The sequence below is a fragment of the Mytilus californianus genome, unplaced genomic scaffold, assembly GCF_021869535.1.
Source record: "Mytilus californianus isolate M0D057914Y unplaced genomic scaffold, xbMytCali1.0.p SCAF_6, whole genome shotgun sequence".
Classification (NCBI taxonomy): domain Eukaryota; kingdom Metazoa; phylum Mollusca; class Bivalvia; order Mytilida; family Mytilidae; genus Mytilus; species Mytilus californianus.
This window is the reverse complement of record NW_026262712.1, coordinates 85,397,619-85,419,837: the sequence shown is the minus strand read 5'-3', so window position 1 is coordinate 85,419,837 and position 22,219 is coordinate 85,397,619. Positions and strand designations below refer to the sequence as shown.

At 31.4% G+C, this 22,219-nt stretch overlaps 1 protein-coding gene across 1 annotated transcript; it reads left to right on the top strand.

The window, feature by feature from the left end:
* Window positions 1–373: 373 nt before the first annotated feature.
* LOC127706523 (ras-related and estrogen-regulated growth inhibitor-like) lies at window positions 374–21,555 on the top strand. The gene is made up of 4 exons (XM_052211190.1): window positions 374–694; window positions 15,461–15,517; window positions 16,295–16,368; window positions 19,700–21,555. Exons 1-4 carry the CDS (start codon window positions 586–588, stop codon window positions 20,117–20,119), a joined length of 660 nt encoding a protein of 219 aa, XP_052067150.1. The 5' UTR covers window positions 374–585; the 3' UTR covers window positions 20,120–21,555.
* The last annotated feature ends 664 nt before the right edge of the window (window positions 21,556–22,219 follow it).

Below are 22,219 nucleotides of genomic sequence, written 5' to 3'. Positions count from 1 at the left end.
ATTATTTTTTTCTAATTTGATGATCTTTGATTTACATATGGGATTTTTTGCTTTTACATTAATTAGTATTTTATTACTTTGGGTTTTTTTCATGTTCTTTTTTTTGGGGTTTTTTTTTACATGGTTATGTCTGTCCTTTGGTAATAGGTATCACGTGAAATTGACTAAATATTTTATGAGTAAAGCAGTACAAAGTCAGTGTAATTAAAATGCACTTCGTCACCCATAACAATGCAAATCTATCATTATTGTGGTTCTACAGTGCAACAAGGTGTGTTGTAATTGCAATGTATCTTATCCACGTGCTATTATAATTACAACATGTATATTACAAAATCAACACCATCAATTCAACTGATAGTGTTCGTTCTTTATTTATCACGTGATAACTGAAGAAAAACAGTCGTCTGCTGTATAACATTTTTAAAGTGACAAGTAAAGTTGAACCGTTCGTTAACTGACTATATCACAAAGAATGATTTATAAATATGATTAATAGTAAAAACCTAATGAACATGTGCAGTGTATAAATTTAACACTTGTTTGCTATTTTAAATCGATAGTATTGACAAGTCAAAAATTTTGATGAAAAATCAGGATTGCAAGCCAAAAGGTATGACTTCAAATGGGAAAGGGAAGTCATCAGTTGACAGTAGGATTATGGTATTAGGCCGGAGTGCTGTTGGTAAATCAGGTATGATTTCATATTTCTTTATCAGTACATTTTGGAGACATTTTTGTACATAGTTTTGCTATCAAAATAAAATTTGAATTTAAAAAGATAATGGATTAGCGTTATATATTTTCATTTTAGCGGTCATCCATACAATTTAAAACATAGCGTGCTTTGTAATTGTTGTCATCGAGTCATTGTAATCTGTTAGACTAAGTAGATAAAAAGGAACGAAAGTAAATTTACTTATGAAACTCGGTAAAACTTTAGAACAAACGATTGAACAGGACGGGGAAAACTGTCAGACAGAAAATATCGGGAAACGCTTCTATTCATGTATTGTCCTAACTTAAAATGAAACTAACTTAGTTGTAACACTTTAGTTTAACAAAGCTAAGCCTTTGTGTATAAAGAGTTCTATTTAAATGCAATATCGCTTTACCAAAAGGAAAACAAAAGAGTTGAAAGATGTAATTAACTGCATGGATACAAAAATCGCTGAAATCGCTCATTAAAGATATTCGCATCCTTGGTCATTTTTCTCTCGACCACTTCTTTAAATTATTCTTCATTTGTACATGACAGGTAATTATTTGAGAAATGTATTTTCTCATGTTCTAAAAATGAGTCAAGGAGAACATGTGCAATCTATTATTTCTTAATTACACTGAAATGGTTGTAAAACAATTCAACAAGCAGTATATATTAAGCTTGTTCAAAAATACCTGATGATCTGCATTTTATGCTCAAATATTCGGTAACATGGTTTTGCTCTGTGACCTGTGTTTATCTTTTTATTGTTGAAACCAAACGCTTTAAAAACATATTGCATGTAAACCATTATGATTAGAAACTTTAACGGAGCTTAATTATAACATTTTAACAAATGTGCACAATAAAGATTCGAATAGTCTTGATAAATTTGAGACCAAAAGGAGATTCAAACTAAATAAAAACAGTGAAAAAATTAAACTTTGATTGTTAAGTTACTCAGTCAGTTTCAATGGCCCATGGGGACAGGATGATTATCTGGGCATGGATTATTAATTTTCACCGGTTGCTACGACTTATTTATTATACGCTCTTGTACACAACTTTTTTGTTCATTTTCCTGCATTTTGTTGGGAAAAGTTATTCCTTTTCATTTATTAGAAGGCCATAATCAAATACTTTCAACAACCTCTTTCCCTCCCCAAACTCTACAGAATATCAAATGGTTATCCCAGATTTTCGAAACTTTAAACAAAAATACTTAAAACGACCTGGTGTAATTCATATTTGTTTAAGAGTCACCGTAGTCATTTCCGATGCATAACATTTGCACATAAAAATCATTACGCGTGCGCGCAACTTTTGGTTCCTTTTGCGCGTTCATTTTGACATACAAACACAGGTAAATTACACTTATTTATTTATCTACAAGTAACCCCTTCCGTTTGTTTAAGTCCCCTGCTCACCAATGAGGAGGGTGAGGTGTGTTTTTTTTAGCAGGATAAGTCTGTTTTATTATGCACAAGCACTTAGTCCGGGAATTAAAGATAAAGATATAAAAACAAAGCAAATCTAAGTGTAAAAGTACCGTTTTACATGTCGGTACTAGCTGAACATTTTAAGCCCACTGCTTTAAGAAATTGATTACTGTCAACTTCTCCATTCTGGTATTTTCGGAATAGTTCTTGATATATTCTGTTTTCTCGTTCTTACTTCGACGTACAACGGCTGGAGTATCAATCCTATAAATCTAAATAAATTTATTCCGACAAATTAATGACATGAAAAACCAATATATGGATGACAGGCGATTGATTTGTCTAGAAAATCAATGAAATCAATGATGCATTTAATCGTATTGTGATCATATACTATTAATGCATATCTGTCAACTGACAATAATAGCGTAAACATATTCGTTTACTGCTCCGCCTAAGATAGTAGAGGGGTATCATGTTTTCCGGTCTGTTCGTCCGTCTGTCAAGGTCAAAGTTTTGGTTTACGGCTATGTTTAAGTTTTGGTAAAATATAATCTGTGCTCACATCAACTTAATTGAAACTGTGTTTTCAAGTTCATTATGAAGTGAATTAGATACTAGTTTGGAAGCCAATTTAGGATTTTGATCTAGATTTTGCTAGTCATTGAACAGGGAAATGTGATAGTACGAGCGGGTCACGCTGTATTTGGACTCGTATTCTTATATTTCTGCATTTTAAGTTATTGTATTGCATATATTTGTTCATCTATCATTAAAATTTCATGCAATAAATAATTGGTTAAAAACTATAAAAGCAGGATCCGTTGGGCTGAGATATAGGAAATTATATATCTATCAACTTCATGTTCAAAACTATGCAATGTTCTTTGTATCATATCTTATCACACGACATATGATTTCAGAAGAGATAGCCTTTTCATGTAAGCAATGATTGAATAGTCTTTTTTCTGTGTGTTTCTAAAGATCTGATGATAGACAAATGTCAATTCTTAATATCAAAAGATATAAAGATCAAGATATATGTTGAAACGAAATGTTTCCTTCATGTCTTTTAGTGGTTAAACCAGATTTCTCATTTTAATGTCCATGTGATGAGCTCAGCTGAACGTCTTGAATCATCAGCGCAACAACATTTTGTCCCATGTTTTTTTTTAGATTTCTTTATTTTTAAATCCGAAAACCAGAAAATGACATAATAATGGCCATCAATATTAATAATGTACAACGGGAAAGAAATTTTGGGTATATGTCAATGGGACAACAACTGAAAGATACAAATAACTAAAAGATATCTAGATCATGATCGATGTTTAATGAAAATATTAGATGACATCATTTTAATGTCAATTAGGCACCCATCTACCAAAGGCCAACACGACAAGTGACAAATATCTACAGATCGTCATGAAATCTTCAGTATTGAGTGAAGACTAAGTTTTAAACATTAAAAAAACTATGAAATAATTGAAATGGATTTGTCATGATAACAGTACATTTAACACCACTATATTAAGATGTGATAAGGAGTAAATACGTACGATTACTCGAAGAAGCTACTGAGTAGATATAAGAAGATGTGGTATGAGTGCTAATGAGACAACTCTACATCCAAGTCACAATTTGTAAAAGTAAACCATTATAGGTCAACGTACGGCCTTCAACACGGAGCCTTAGCTCACACCGAACAGCAAGCTATAAAGGGCCCCAAAAATGACTAGTGTAAAACCATCCAAACAGGAAAACCAACGGTCTAATCTGTATAAAAACGAGAAACGAGAAACACTTATGAACCACATCAACAAACGACAACCACTGAACATCAGGTTCCTAAACATGTTTATAATCCAAATTGAAATGATGAGATATTAATCAATATCTCTCAAGGTAAGGATATTAATTATTAAACCTCCAAACAGATTTAGTGATCAGCACAAGACACGTTTTATCTTGTATAAAGTAAACAAAAAGCTAGGTGATAACAGGATGAAGAACCGCAAGGGATACTATTATATGTGAATTAACAATGTATGAATAAACTATTTAATATATTTAAAGGAACAAAGTGGTTCTTCGATTACTCAATCTCGGTATCATGACATGAAGTGTGTTTGGGTGGCTTTGTTATAAACCTTGAGCATCCAATATATCACACAACTCAAACAAAGGGACTTAGAATTAAAAAAAAAATAGAGAAATTACAGTGAAACTTCCAATATATATAAGCGTGAGTAGATAAAATGGGACAGTCGTGCACACGAACTTCCAAACTGATATTACTAGTACATCTTACGCGACCGAAGCATGTAGTTTGATAACATACTTTTTATATCATTTATGGTATTACATGAATATAATTTGTCAATTCATCTACACATGCACGTTAAGGCTGTGATTAATGTATATACTATTAAATTAGATTAATTCTAAAGTGAATTTGAAACTAAGATATATTGACATGTGACATAGATAGTGGTTAAAATTACTTTTAGGGTAGTTTCACTGTTCAAAAGAACTTTAATTTATAATAAAATACAGCTGCATTTAAATATCATGACATCGTCAGATCATAAAGCTTTGGGAAATTAAGTTTTGCTGAATTTTAATTTATCTTAGTGTAAATTTATGATTCAATAAGTTTATTCTGAAATTGATCCCAGATATAACCTTTCTTTTCAAATAAATCTTTTAAAGTTAAATTGTATCGGATAACATTCAAAAATGTGAAAATAGATCGTATGAATTAAATAAAATCATTATGAGTGCGCTATGTAAATTTCACAGTGGGACATTTTTTACAGACTTCTAGATTTCATTTATTTTAGTTGTTAATGATAAAACTTAGCGGATTTACGTTGAAAACGATATATATATATATCTTTCCTAACTTTTGGTGTTGGCTGGGTATTTCCTTTTTTTTTACCTGGGCAATACCCAAAACCGTTACGACCGAATCGAATTAAATCAATGCCATCCATTGGTCAATTCTTCATATAACATGTTCTCTCCATTGTCCAACCATTCCCAGTCATGTTCATATCTTCTTAGAGCTTATATGAAACGGCCATACAATACCAGTTTTCTTAACATTTGCTACGTGGACAAGGGTCCTGTTCAAATGCATTTATCTTTGAGCTTGCTTTCCGTAACTGCGAGCATTCTGTATTGCGGTATATTAATGTTTGTCATTGTTTTGTCTATAATTGTGTGTTTTTATGCCACCGCCGTAGCGGAGGGGGCATTAAGTTTTACCCTTGTCCGTCTGACGTACGTACGAACGTACGAAGGTACGTACGTCTCAAAATTGGTTTCCGTTCTCTAACTTTAGTTTGCCTCAACCAAATGTTATGAAACTTATACACAATGCTTATTACCACAAAACACAGATCAAGGTTGAATTTTGGTGGCGTCACTTTAACCGTTCTAGAGTTATGCCCCTTTACAAATGGAAAAATTGCTGAATATTTCGTTTCCATTCTCTAACTTAAGCCTCAACCAAATTTTATGAAACTTATACACAATACTTATTACCACAAAACTCAGATCAAGTACAAATTTGGGTAGCGTCACTTTTACCGTTCTTCATTTATGTCCCTTTATAACTTTATATGATATGCAAGCGGGGGCATCATCTGTGTCCCATGGACACATTCCCCATTTATTGTTATTTGTATTATATATATACTGTTATTTTCGGTTTAGAACTTTTATTGTACTGATTTGTATGCGATGTTATTTTATTTACACCAAGAGTTCGTTAAATGAAATTGGATATCCTGCATTTATCATGCTTTTCAATAACATATGATCAAATCGCTGAAAGACCCCCTCTTGAATTATTGAAAACTATCATTCTGCATTGACAATAATATCTTGGTGTAAATTAGATACTATAGTACACCCTTTCGGGTAACGCCTTCAGTGTGTATCTTATACTTATATTCTTTTTGTCAGTCTACTTACTGTTCAAGATTAAAAAAAGGAATTAGATTTCAAAAATCAAGTTCAATCCTATTGCATGTCCCAAGTCAATAACCTCAGCAATGATTTTCATATCTGAATGTTTTTGTTAAGAATTTTATTAATCTAATCAAGAACCCATAAAGGGCATTATTTACAACAATATTCTGCATAAAATGATTGGAAAAAAGAAAAACTAGATCCTAATATAATACTATCATATTATGGACAGGATCAGAGCCTAACACATCATGTGTCTTACATAACTATTACAATAATTCCAATTTCAATTGTTATTTGGAGATTTGTGTAAAAATGGTAGTTCTTAGATAAAGTCTCTGTCAAAATTCACACATTTTTTTTTTAAAACTCGGTGTTATTATGACAAATCATGCATATGGTTTAGACATAAGAACAGCAGATTCTGGCAGTTAGTATTTGTAAAATAAGTTTATGATATAACTTGCGAAAAAATTCATTGAGTACAGTACTGAAATATTTATCCAACTGGTTGCATTTGGCACAATTACTGTACGCATGACATCCATGCTACTTATATGTACAAAGTTAATTCAGAGAGGTTTGGGAGAAAATATCAACACCTCGACTATTTTGAAACTCACTTATTGAAGCAATTTTAAAGGATTTTCGGACATATACATTCAAAGCGAGTAAATCAAGAATATATTGCGTATTTTGTGCAATAATCGATACGACCTTAACCAAAATTGTTCCAACACTATTACAGTTAAATCTTTTGATGAATAATTATTTCTGATGTTTATTTCCCTTTTATTTTTCAACCTTTAGAGAGATCTCTACTCAAAAATGATAAGTACTATATACTTGAAAGGAATAAAATCTAAGTACCACAACAGCATGTCAGACTGTCTAAAAATACACTTTGCTTTAAATGAAATATTAAATGTCTTTTATATGCAAATACACGAACTGCAGTTATTTGTTACGTAATATAATTATCGACTTGGGACTAAATAAATAGGTTTTAATAAGGCCGATTTACTTTGTACATAAAGAAGCATGATTATAGTACTTTTATGAACTTGATTACATTTTCCAGTTGTTAAGATAGTGTTGGAAGATCTATCAATCGATTCTCTCGAGCACATACACTCTCAGGTTTTGCACTGAATCATAATAACTGATGTTGCACTTCAAACAAAATGAAAATTTATATTCCGGTTAGAGCTTGTCATCGTGTTCTTCTTCTTAATATGTATTATACTTAATATGCATTAAATATTTGCCTCTGGAGGTTAAGCAAACAACAATCAATCAATCGATAAATAATATGTACAAAGTATCACTAACTATATATGGAGCCAGTTCTCGTTTAACGGGATTATGCTGTTGAAGAAGCAAAATCTTTATGTTCACATAAAATTCTTAGTTTTGATTTTAACGCAACCAGAAAAGTACTTTTTAGGTACCAAAATTTTAGACCAAAACCATCGCAACTCTTATATTTTGCGACTTAATGAACAATTGATCGTTTATTGTTTTTGAGGGAGATGAAACCCTTTTGGAATGTGGGATATAGGGGGTAAAACAAAGTGGGGATGCGGGATTAGAGGATAAAAAAGTAGGGCTCTTGGATATAGGGGATAAAAAAGTGGGGATGTGGGATATAGGGATAAAAAAAATGGGATCTTGGGAAAAGAAGGAGAAAAAAGTGGAAAATGGGAAAATAACCAAAAAAAAACGGGATTTGGGGAATTAGAACCCCCGTGTCACTCCTCTGGTTTTTTGTTGTCCTTGTATTTGAAGAATCAAGAATGTGTAATAAAATAGAATTTCCTTCATTATATAAGTTCCAAACGAAATAAATATTCTGGAATATAGTTACACTGGTTACTGAACGTTACTGTACATTTTTTTTGCAAGATTATTTCAAAGTAATCAATCCATTTGTGCAACCAAGTCGTGGAAAGTAAATTGGGTACGAAACTCATCTAAATGTAATCGTCGATTGTACTGCGCACAACACAACCACTGAAGTAAATACATAACAAGACGCCTTGTTGATTTCATCTCAATAATATAGGTACTTAAATTATGCTTATCTTTCTCAAATCTTCAAATCATTATCAGCGTTCATTACTCGGTAAATTGAATTTCTGGTTCGTTGACACTGTTTTGCATACCGCTGCAATAAGATTGTTAGTTTCGGAAGAAAATGACTCAACAAGTTAATATTCAAAGTATATGCATGTATACGCCAATTCATAACTTATAGTAACCAGTTTAAAAAAATTCAAAGGCATGCATTCGTAGTTTTCTGTAAAACGCAAAGAAAATGGCAATTTCTGTTAATTGTTTCAGAAGGAAAGTGAGAGAAAAAATGGTTTGTATCAACTGAAAATTAGTAGAAACACTTGAATAATATTGATTTATATATATAAAAAATCTTGACCCTATTATGTGTATTATAAGGAATACAAAATACGACATGTTTTGTTTTGTACCTTTACATGTACATTGACTTTGACTGGAAAGTGGGATTGAAGACAACAAAATGTCTTCTCTGTATACCAAAAGGCAATATCTATCATAAGCCACAATACAATACTTCCTAAACCGAGAAATACAGCGGATAAAATGTCATGGATATTTTACGTATATGCATTCTCAAACTTTTTGATTTTCGAATTCAACCTTAAACTCAATGGTATTGAGTATCGACACTGGACTGCCACGCAGAGCATATATAAGTATACCCAAATTGTTTTAGGGTAGTTCATTGTAATCAAAAGTTTTTTCTCCGTAATGCATTCATTATTCATAGTTATTGTTTTTCTTTAATTTTCTCAATTTGTTTGCTTTATCATAATTTCACTATAACCACTCTGTCATTAACCTTACATCGCTTTCCATTCTTGACATCCATCTTCAAACTTGTTTATCCCAAGAGACTGTTAGACATTGTAAGACGTTTGTTTTGAGAAAGTTAGATCATAGACAGATGCGTGTATTAAAAGAATCATTTGAGAGAGGCATCTTTGATATTTATTTAAAATTCAAACAAAACTACCTCTACTGAAGCCGTAAATCGGTCAAATTTACCTAACAAATAAAATATTAGCATGTGAAGTACTGTTGAATGGTTTCATAAGGACTTGTTGTGTATTTATGTTGCCTTTGATTTATAGATTTATAAAACAGTAGGTATGGTAGTTTATGTGATAAAGATACCTTACTATTTGCATTTCAGTACTTGTATTTTTCGGATGTGTGTCATAATTGATTGATGTTTCCTTATCGTCCAGTGGCAAATATTTCATGCATGATCAGGACGATGGTGGTTTTATATATTTCATCGGTAATTATCGTGCTTTCTAATTATATTCCTTAAAGATCTCTTTCAGTTTAATAGGCTTGTAGTCTTTAAAACAGTCGGTATGATAGTTTACATTCCATTTTGCATTTCATTACATGTATTTTTCGGTAGTGTATCTTATTTCATTGCGAAGTACCGTGCTTTTAAATTGTGTTCCTTAAAAATCACGATCAGCTTAATAAGCAGATGTAGGCGTAGAACATACTATTACCAGTATGATACTCATGTTCATGTGTAAGATCCAACTATGAATTCGCTCATACGTGAGGGTTTGGATGGGGTTTCCAGAATTTAGAATCAAGGGTAAAAAATAGACAAAAAATAAGGAATAAAGAATAATGGTTAAAATAAATAAATAATATAGGAATTCGGTGAAAAAAAGGTAAAGAATTATGAAACAAAGGACAACAATTACATATAATTTGATTTGTACTGTTGAAAAGAGAGGGTACGTGCAAAATGAAATTCCGGAATATATAAACGTATACTGTTACGTTTAAAATGCAGTTAAATAATTTAGTGATGAAAAGCCATTTCTTTCATATATGAACATATTAAGGCTTAAAGTATTTACAATTAGTACTGTTCAATACATTTTACAATGTAAAGTAAAATGAAAACTGGCGAACAGGTATTTATTAAAACTTCTGGTGCATTGTACTATTTTAAATAAAAATTGAGCTTTGCACTAGCGGATTACCCTTAGATCGGTACATTATGTCTTTTGTATTTGTTAGCTCCGATCTGAAGAGTCAAGCCCTTTCCGACTGATTTTTACAGTTTTTATACGCCGCAAATTTATTTGCCGTAGTATTATGTTATGGTGTTGTCTGCCTGGTGTTGGGCCAAAAAAGGTCAGCTTTACTGGTTCATGGAAAATAAATTGGTTCGCAGACAATAACTTTAGTGTAAGTGTATGGATGTGTGAGAAATTTTAGTACAAGGTTCCAATCCACAATAGGAGGGTTGGGATTGATTTTGGGGGTTATTAACTTAGCGGTAAAGGAGCCAAAAATAATTATTTGTCTTGTTTTAAGACAATAACTTGAGTATAAGAGATATTTATTTAGTCAATATTTTAGAACAAGATTCCACACCACAATAGGAAGTTTGGGATTAATATTGGGGGTTATTGTCATAGCTGTTAAGGAATTAGGGGCCAAAAAGGACCAAAAACAAGCATTTTTCATGTTTCAGGACAATGTTGTTTTTTTTTATTACTTAAACAAGATACAATATAATTTTTAAGTAAATGGAGGGTATGGAGTGTATTGAACCCCCTTCACTTGAACAACATAAAATAGAGTTTTAAGATAGAAGAGGGTATGGAGTGTAATGACCACCCTTCCTTTTTACTTACTTAAAAACAATATACAATAGAGTTTTGAAGGAAGACGAGGGTATGGAGTGTAATGAGAATGCCCTTTTTGAACCATAACCTTGCTGAATTATCGTTATTGTTTTTCGACGATGCAAAAATGATTAGTAACATTTAATGTTATCATGCGTTAAAATAATTACAATATTATATTATCAGATCCCTGTCGTCAATTACGATAACAGTGATTGATTGTTGTAGTCTATGGTCAACCACATGAACATCGATCTGAACCGGGGTTTTTTTTGTTTTTGTTTTTTAGTTTTTTTTTCTTTTTCTTTTGTTTTGTCTGTCAATTGGATTATTTTGGTGCAATATTTACTCAAATACTTTGATTTTCCCGTTTTATTCACTTCTTTTTGTTGTAGGTTCTAGTTGTTTGTTCCTTGTCTTTCCTCCCCATCATTGACATATATTGAAGCAAATTAACTTATGCTTGAGCATGTTTTGGCCAGTATGGCTATAGAGCAATTGTCATATTGTCAGCGCACAATTTACAATTCAGAAAGATTTTGCTGGAAACGCACATAAATCTATTACAATTTCAAACTCGTTGTTTTTTATCTGAATTCCTGGGGCCGTCGGTTTCTTATGCGAAAGTAAAAATGTTTAAAATTAATGGTTGTGCATGCTTTTATTTATATAGTATTATTTTTTTTCAAATGGAAATTGTATGAAATGTTTTGAACAACAGGATTATTTAACTGTATTTGATATGTATGGGTACTTTCATAGTCATGGTGGTATCTACCTTAGGTTGTAGGTATTTAATTCATTTTATGATCCCCCGTAAGGTTTTAAATCGGTTGTGTATATTCAATGTCTCCATCGGTAATTCTGGAATAAATGATTTCCAATGAACAGTTATACGGACTTTTTTCTAAACGCCTTCACATATTGAGCTGATTTTTAATGTATGTGAGTCTACTATGATGAGTTACTGGTCAAGTTTACATTTGGTTTCCCCTCCTCTGATTTTTGTCGAAATTATTTATGGATGTTATATGCATTGCCGTAATATTAGTCTTGGTAAGGTTGGTTATGACAGGTTTAATTAGTCCACCGTGCAGATAGTATTCAGATTTCAAAATATGCAAGCTTTATTTGAACAGTTGTAATGTGACCTCCATATTCTTAGTAAATAATCGTTTCGAATAAAGAATTAACAGCTGTAACTTTGAATATAACATAAATTGAACCATCCATCCCATGATTTAGAAGTTTAAGTTATGTGTCATTTTAAAGAAAATACATCTAATTGTATTTTATTTCATAAATATTGCGCAAATATTGCAGAACACAATTCTCAGTTGTGACAAATAGTGTCCAATTTCTTAATAAGAATACCATACTTTTTCTATTCACTTTTTAATTTGTATTTAATCCTATGAATTAAAGTTTGCACCTTTCAAGTGCATGTAACATTTGCGTGAAATGTGTAATAAAATAATAAAAATATGTTAACAAAGAAAGTGTGGTTTAGGTGTACTTGAATTCTTAAGATCTTGGATTACAATAAATTTCATTTTATTTATAGGTTTTTAATTATACGTAATTTACTAGATAAAACATTTAAAGTTGAACATTTGCACATCTTAACATACATCTTGGTTGCTTATTATTTGAACATCTGCATAAAACATGTATATCAAAATGTGAAGCTATTTGAGTTTAATTTCAATTTCTAACAAGAACTCATTTACAGCACTGTGAAATAATAATGGCGGTCGCTTGTTCCATTTACCAACCAGTTACAGGGTTTGTATCATGGTCGAACGTCTTGATATTTTTTTAGTTCAATTCTAAATTACTAAAATTTTTGTTGGATTTTCATCTTTGTAAAGTATAATTTTAGTCAATATTCAGTCCGAAATTTAACGATTTTAATTTGTTATATATTCATTATTTTTGTTTGCTAAGCTGTTTTCAGTCTTATTATACGCAACCAATGGCGAAAATTACTATCCTATACCACCAGAGGTATAAAACAAGAACAAAATTAAAAGTATTTCAAAACGTGTACCACTAAATGAATGCAAGTGATATATAAGCTATTTCAATGTTTAAATAAATATCAAATATGCGGGAGTGCAAAGTGCAAGTTTAACAAGATAATTTATGAGAAGAAAAGACTTTTATATAGTCGTTTACAATAATTGCACGCATTTATTGATGGTGTGACGCCCATTAAGATCACATGCATGTTCTTAATTTCAAATACACATTTACGGAAAGCCTTTTAGTATCTTAATATTCTTACTACATTCCGGAAAATAAAAATGGTACCTGCCATGTACAAATTCCTAATAATAAAATATAGTACGATTTGTTGTCTTTTATATCATGCATTCGTTGAAAAGGGGGACCCTTTTGTGGTCCTAAAAGTAGACGAGGGTCTAGATTTGGATATATTGTTGTAATACTTTGCCAAAATTTAGTTCATATTATGCTTGTTATCAGAATTTAAATGAAAAGTACAGGTTATTCAAATATGTCAGATTTTGTATACATTATACATGGAAACCAATTATATGTAAAGAATGAAAAAAAGCTGATAAAATTGGAAAATAAAACACGAGAAGAAAGCTTTTGTTATGTTTTTTTTTCTTTCAGAAAATGAAAAGAAAAACATATAATTGCTAAAATACATTTTATTGTATATTCCTTTATAAAAGTTCGATTAACTTAGTTATCTCCCGTATTTAGCTACGGTGAAAATTTATTTTGAAATATTCGAAATAATAAGATAAAACACATAAATTTCTTCATTTAGATTCAAAGTCTTACAAATGTTTTGCCTTCCTCTCTCAAAATTTGCATATTTTATTAAAGATCTAGACCGTTTGTTTTCTGCTGTTTTTACATCCAAGATTGAGGATGACACACGATCATTTAAAGCTTTTATGAAAAAGGAACCCTTAACGCCAAAATGTTTAATTTGAATAACATGTAATATTGTGTGTACATTTATTACAAACTCAGAGCGTAAACTATATGTTCATTTTCCCATCAGTTTTGAAAAAAAAAAAGATTAATTTCGAAAAACTTAGGTAAAAGCTTTATTCCCATTTTTCATTTTTTTTTTTTAATTATTTATTTACGTTATTTTTGAAACGTCAGCAGACTCGGAGCATGGAGAACACATTCAGCTTCACAGTTTGAAATAATTGTCCAAAACAAACGGCATTATATTCGGTCAGTCAAATTAAAATTTTAGAATGTAATAATTTTAACACTTAAAAAACAAACTTTTTAAGTAAGATGGTGATTGCTTTTTCTAATTAACTGTAAAGAAACATAAACGATACACAACTTTTACATCAGAAAAAATTTCATTTGTTTGGTTGCTGTCTCGTTGATGGTTAACCAACATCTCTTTTTATCACATGAAATAGTAGGAGTTCCATTTAGATATTGAGGTATTGACAAGTGTAAATGTTTTGCTGAGTTATATATTTCAGAACACGTTATAACAAATTCTTTATTCTAAAACATCTGCTAGAATCATTGACCAATATAGTTATCACTAAATCAAAATCATATCTTCACGAACCACATCAGAAGTTGTTTGAATTCTAAATACAATGTTCCCAGTTTCCTAAAGAATTTGCGGTGTGCAACTGCAATTATATATAATCATAACATTTCTGTATGGCACACCCTGTAATACTTTAAAAGTTAAATTAACAGATGACAAAGATATTTGTAATGTAAATACTAGGTATCTGTACCGATTGTAATCTTACTTGCAATCGGAAATACTAAATTGAAATGCATGTACTTGAAAGCCAAACAAACATAATCAAAGGACGTTTTATCTTACTAGTAAAAATAAATAAGAATATTTTGGAAGTCCTACAAACAGATAGCATAATTTGAATATTTTGTAATTATATGGGTTAGAACACAAGCACACAAACATTTAAACACGAAATATATTTTTACATCTTCTATTTTATTTATACTATTTTCTAATGGATATTATGTAATTAGATGGATTAGAACACAAGCACTAAAATATTTAAACAGGAAAATTTTAGGACATTTTCTAGTTTATCTTTGTTATCGAATAAATACTCTGATCTTCATTGTTTTCCTCTCTTTCTTGAAGAATAAATATGCTTTCAACGTAAAATAGTTGTAACTCCATTCCATTAACAATAGTTTGCTAACAAAATAGGATTTTAATGAAAATTTGACACTGGGTCGATTATTTGTTATTTGGAACTCTACTTCCTGTTTCAAAATCCCTTTACGGAAATGTCTGCGTCATTTCTTGTACCGCCTATTTGCTTTCGGATTATGTATTAATATCTTTTTTGTGCATGAACTTTATATATCCTTTAATCTGAACCTCAGCAGTGAAATATTGGCTTATAATTTGTTGACACATGTCGAAGTAAAATGGTGATGTGATATTTCTGTATTACATTGGTTTAATATACATATTTTGATGCGTATGATTCGGTTTCTTCAAGCATGAAAATGTCTGATTTTTGTAAGGCAAAATTCTCATAAATTAAATTCTGAGTCATACAAGATCAAACATGGTCAATATTGCATAACTTACCTTGTTTATGAATTTCTCTTATTATTTTTTTCAGCATTGGTAGTTAGATATTTAACAAGACGTTTTATCTGGGAATATGACCCAACATTAGGTACGTTGTATACTGCTGGACATAGTCTTTACTATAGATGGTATTAAAAAAAATGAAACTAACACTTTATATAAATTTGTTGCGTTTGAACCGCTTTTCTTAATTTACCTTCACCAAGAACGTTCATAGCAAAAAAAAATGAAAGCCAAGGATGTATAACTACCAACACTTAACGAACTATATGATATAAAAAAGGGCACCAAATTAACTTTCTTCTTTTAAAAGAAGTTTTGGATTTCAAAAACACCAGTTGATAAATATTTGCTATATTACTGAAAATACAGAGTAAACAAGGAGTTGTATAAAGTATTTACATGCAGCGTCCGCTTAGCTTAGGTTCAAATCCCTTTCAATTTAGGAATTGATTGTAATCTTTGTTATATACAGAACAATTTCTTTAAAATAATTATATCTTAGTACTTGTAATCTGAATTATATGTTTTTCACTCATAATAATTTATTTTATCTTGATAAAGCTTAATACTCAATGCATTAAAAGCATTGATGGCAAAGAAAACGTCTCAAATTTGAGATCTGCTACGTTGATGTATTTTCCTCAAATCTTTAACGACTTTTATAAATCAGTTCTCATGACTTTGAATTAGCTACATCATTTGCCTGTTGCTTTCATAGCAGCAAAGGTTTTAAAGGCTATTACCAAAGCACGTATTTAGTGCTACAGTCAGGCGGACAAAATATTATGTGGTAAAAAACATCAAATGCTAGAAAGTTTATTTACAAAATTGGAAATAGAAACAAGTCTACTGTTCTTTTCAGAATGTACATACAAACATCACAGTGTTGTAGATGACGAAAACGTTGTCATGGAAATTTTAGACACTGCTGGTCAAGTAAGTGAAATCTTCATTGCTTGCAAAATCTCATGATAAGTGAGAAAAATTATTCATTCCTCTGTATTTTCATCAACACAAAGTACTTTTCAAACATTATTGGACTCATATATAACCCAAAGGTCAATATAAATATCATCATGATTGATTGTAGATACCAAAGCAGAAGCAAATAGTTGATAAGAAAAGGGACAGTATCTTGTTCATTTAAAAAAGAAACATGTTAAATCCGCAAACATTACACAGAATGAAAAAAAAGGAGTAGCATGAATACTATTCACAATGGTTGTTGAAACTCAAGTGCTTCGTAACATTAAGCTGTTTTGGTACGGTATCATATGTAGCATTAGTTCGTTTTAACATGGAAACGAGGTAGTTCGACATCCAACGACGGACAGAACATGTCCAGGATCATCTGTAACAAAAATACAAAGTATATATATATATATATATATATAGAAGTCTATAAAAAGGACCAACCAGCAAATTTACTATGTACCGGATCGTCTAGAATAGACGATACAGTGCAGATAAGGAAAAGAATTATATAAGTCTAGAGATTTGCACAACGATACTAATATAAGATGGTATTATACGAAGATGTTGTTAATAAATCGTGTTGACAAATATTTCGGCTTAACAAATAGCCTTCTTCAGTGTCAATTATTTTAACAATACTGATTATATGTATAAATAGCTCAATAATACAGGTAAGTTTTGGTCTATTGATTTAATCCAAAATCCTGAACATCATAATATAAAACAAAACTCAATACTCAAATATACGTGACTGTGTACAAACACAGAACTATCCAAAAAGGCTTTCAGAAAGCGGAAACTATTCCAAGGAGTAAACTGTTAGAATACAAATATAAAATGAAAAATAAAAGGACTCCATGTGTTCTTACTTACCACCCATCTCTCAAAAACAGCTTCGGTGTCATTCGTGAGCATTGGAAAACAGTTGAAAAGAATTCCAAACTATCCAAGATTTTTCCCGAGCCTCCCATGATAGCTTTTAGGCAACCCAATAGTCTGCGTAACCTGCTGGTGCGGGCTGAAGTGTCTGATAATAGAAGTACTTCTGGAGAATGTCGTTCGTGTGATGAAAAACGCTGCAAATGCTGCCTACAGATGCATCACTCATCAACTTTTCACAGTAAGGCAACCGAAAATAACTATAAGATATTTTGCAATGTTAACTGCAAAAGTATGAATGTTATTTACATTCTAGAATGTTCGGTTTGTGGCCTCCAATATGTTGGTGAGTCAAAGCAGCCTTTCCACAAACGCCTCAATGGCCATAGGAGTGATATCTCTAAGAAGCCACTTCTCCCAGTTTCTCAGCATTTCAGACAGTCTGGTCACACACTTGATGACTTGAACCGCATGAAGATCCTAGTGATTGAACAGAACATTCACTGGAGTGATGCCCAGCGACAGGTTCGGGAAAGCTTTTGGATAAAGGAACTAAATGTACATCATCCAAACGGCATCAATAGAAAATACTAAGTTTTATTTTTCACTCATTTTGGGATGTAAATATACACAGTCACGTATATTTGAGTATTGAGTTTTGTTTTATATTATGATGTTCAGGATTTTGGATTAAATCAATAGACCAAAACTTACCTGTATTATTGATCTATTTTTATTTATACTGCACTCGTTCTATTTGAGCAGTCAAAATGCGTTGACCGTATATTTCTATGTCATATACAGTCACTGACCTGATATCACTTTTCCTCATGAATATTTAAATAGAAATTGCCGAAATTATAATTAATTATTCATACGACCTATTCAACCTGTTCTTGTTTCCAATGTATACGACTCAAACTTATTTCTTTTGCAATTTTTAGAAAAAAAACATTTCACTTGTTAATTTTTTTGGTTTGCAAACTATAAATCATTGTTTTATGCTTATTGTTGATATTTTAGTTCATTCTCAAACAAATTCGTTCACCGTCGATTGCGGGTTTTAACAGGTAATGTACATTTCATTGTGTTGTATATTTCTCCGACTGCATGATATGAGGCCTTTTTATAAAAGGGGAAGTTTCCAAATATTCAAATCAAATAATAACATTAACACATTAAACAAAAATTGAAAATGTTTTTTTTTTAGATTGCAGTATAAAGACAATAATAGTGCATTGACTTGACATATCAACGATATAAGGATTCGGCCCGAAACGGGGAAAAAGCTCGGCAGAGCCTCGCATTTCCCCGTTTCTAAGCCTCATCCTTATATCGTTAATATGTCAAGTCAATGCACTATTATTGTCTATACATATAATCAGTATTGTTAAAATAATTGACACTGAAGAAGGCTATTTGTCAAGCCGAAATATTTGTCAACACGATTTATTAACATTATCTTCGTATAATACCATCTTATATTAGTATCGTTGTGCAAATCTCCAGACTTATATATATATATATATACTCAGTATGACGATGACCGTAAAACTTTACACGTTCAATTTACCTTCGGAGGGTTTGTTTTGTTACTTCCATGTAGATGATGATGATGGATGGCTTCTTTACGTCCAGCGACACATTGATATGCATATTCAGGACGAGATCATGTTAATGTAATATGAATATTAACTCTGCTTTGTACTAGACCGACACGCTGAGCTGGATTTTTAACGTGCTAGTTCACAAGTTAACAGTCCACAGGAAGACATGTCACCTTACCCAGACACATCAAAGCAGCAAATAGCAATTTTAAAGTCTTTGGTTTGACCCGGTCGGGGTTCGAACCTACGACCTCCCGCACTCGAGACGAACACGCTACTACGAGACCACCGAGGCGGTTACTTCCATGTAGAAGTAACCTTCTGTTTAGGAAATTTTGATAGAAAACTAAACTCTTGTGTGTCATTTCAAATATATGCACTATAAATGTATTTGTTGCTGAAATATTAATGAACTTCAATTAAAAGGTTGTTTTGTCCTCGACATAGCTTTTGGTCTTTCATCTTCTTGCGAATTAGTTCTATTGCTTACTTTACAAACGCAAACAGATGATTTTAAGACGTGCACTAGGCAAATCTCAAATAATCAAGAAATAGTACAAAAACAACTACTCTTGTATTTTCCCTTTAATTGATAGTATAGCTACAAATAAAAAAATGTAATTATAAATACAAAGACAACCACTCTTGGATTTTCCCTTTAATTGATAGTATAGCTACAAATAAAAATGTAATTATAAATACAAAGACAACCACTCTTGGATTTTCCCTTTAATTGATAGTATAGCTACAAATAAAACAATGTAATTACTATAGTATATAACCGACGTTTTTTTGTTCTACTGTAGGATGAGACTATTCATCGTGAGGGTAGTGTTCGATGGGCAGATGGATTTGTTCTTGTCTATGCTATAAATGATCGTCAGAGTTTTGAGGATATAACAAGTATAAAACAATATATTGATGATACAAAAAAGACTAATGTACAATGTGTTTTAGTTGGCTCAAAATCTGATCTCCACCACGAAAGACTAATCAGTACAGCCGAAGGACAAAAGCTCGCGACTGATATGGCATGTGCGTTTTTCGAAACATCAGCAAGTGAAGCTGGTAGTGAAATTCCAGAACTATTCCAAGAACTTCATCGCGAAATAAAAAGACGAAAATTGGTTGAAAATAAACCAAGACGTCGGAGTTCTGCACAACAAGTAAAACAAGTTCTTACAAAAATGTTCAACAAACAGACAAGTAAAACCGGACCGACGTGAACAAGTACTTTACTTATGATCTAACAGTGACGAATTCAAATTGACGCTTTGTCTTTAATATCTTCTAAATGAAGAATTCCATGTGATGCAACTGTACATGGTATCTGTAGATACATTTTAGTATCTGTTTATTAGTATGGTCATTGCAATCGTTTGACTAAACAGTAACTAAACGTGTTGTTGCTTTACATACACTGTTATAATACCCGTTATAAATTCCGTTTCGACGTTATGGTATTCAGATATATACAGACTTACTTGAGAAATTCAACAATTCAAAGATATACATTTCGCTAGACATGGTCTTTATAGTAACGATGACGTATTCTTCTCTTCATTATAATGAAACTAGAAGAAGTGCGTGTAAATTTCACAAAATTATCCCCACCTCCACATAAAGCAATGGGAAAGTCCTTGTTTTGCTTAGGGAAACACCACAAATAAAGCATGTTATATGGTTAAGATTCTGAAAAGTTTTGATAAATTCTGATAAGGGGTTTAGGAGAAGTTGGTTTCCCCCAGATAAATTTACGAAAAAAGTCCATGATTTGCCTAGGAAACTCAAAATTGATTCGGATAAAAAAACAAAATAGCAATTGCACAAATATATGAAATGTTGAAGAGTCTGAGAAATTTTTATTAACTTCTGATTAAGGGTTTCTATGAGCAGAAGCAGAATACAAATGTGTACTGTAGTGTTCAGTTATGACAACTCCATGTCATCCATCAATAAAACCTAACCATCACTCGGATGAAGGAATGAAAGAAGAAGTGCAAAGTAAATCATGTGAGTAGATTCTGTGAAATTTTCACAAAAGTCTGTCCAGCGGTTCAAGAGCAGAAGCGGATACAAAAGTGTAACGAAAGGACGAACGGACGGACATAACCATAAATATATAAAACCGCCTGCTTCAACAATAGGGGAGTCTAATGATTGAATTCACAAATCATTGAATTCACAAATGCACATAATTAAAGAGTCCAACACTATCATCGAAAAGTTACTTATAATTGTTATAGATAGGTGATTGAGACATTATGCAAAAATTATTTCTTTTCCCTAATAGAATGACATACATTTATTTACTAAAAGTCAATCGTCATTCTAATATTATTAGACCGAAACTTAAGGAAATATCGATACTATGTAATATTGGTGGATAGTTGTCTCATTTACAATCATACCACACACTCCTATTTTTATAATGTATTTTATATATGTTTGTGTTTTATTGCATTTACCAACCTCTTCAAAAGCGCCATCTATATGTATCTTTGAAAATAACTATAAAGTTTAAAAAAAAGAACACGTCAATCATTGTGTGGAGCTTGAATTGTATTCATATAACATGTGTTACTTTTTGTTATGGATCAAGTAACAATCGTTTGTTGAAAACATTAAATTGAAATAAAAAAAGATATGTTGTTTCCCTTAATGGATGTTACCTTTGTCTTTAAAAAAAATAGTGGTTCTTTTCTAGATACACAGCTGCATCTTCAAAAATGTTAATAAATGGAACTTGTCCTAATGCAGTATGCAACGGCACATGGAAAATGGGAGATAACTGACCAAAGTTTTAAAATTCGATTATACTTGTCCAGATACAATATTTAGAACGATAGTTGGAAGCCAAATCAGCGCCTACACTAACCACATACTGAAAAAGAGAAAAAAAGATTTTCATATAACAGAAAATAAAATATATGAAAGCATGATATTCCAATATGAAATTCAAGAGCGTCGTTTTAATTGCCGATAATCAAGGTATTTAAATCGTGAAGAAGGTCATAGAAAAATACTTGTTTTAAGATTAGCTCTTACAGTTCTCTGTATTAAATGTTTGTTGCAAGCTTGGTAGAGTTTCTAAAAGTACTACACCCCTGCTTGTTTTGCTGTTGTCTCTTTGATATGCTATAGTCTTTTGTAACAATTTATTATTGATCTGATAGCCTCAAATTTAGTCAATAACTGCACACTGTTCAGCGACCTTACTCACTACAATCTCCATTTATATAGAAGAGTAAAAATAAACTTTTTAATCTGTTATTGTAAATGGTTCCTTTAAATATTGAAGTTGGTTAAGCTTTTTGTAAAAATAT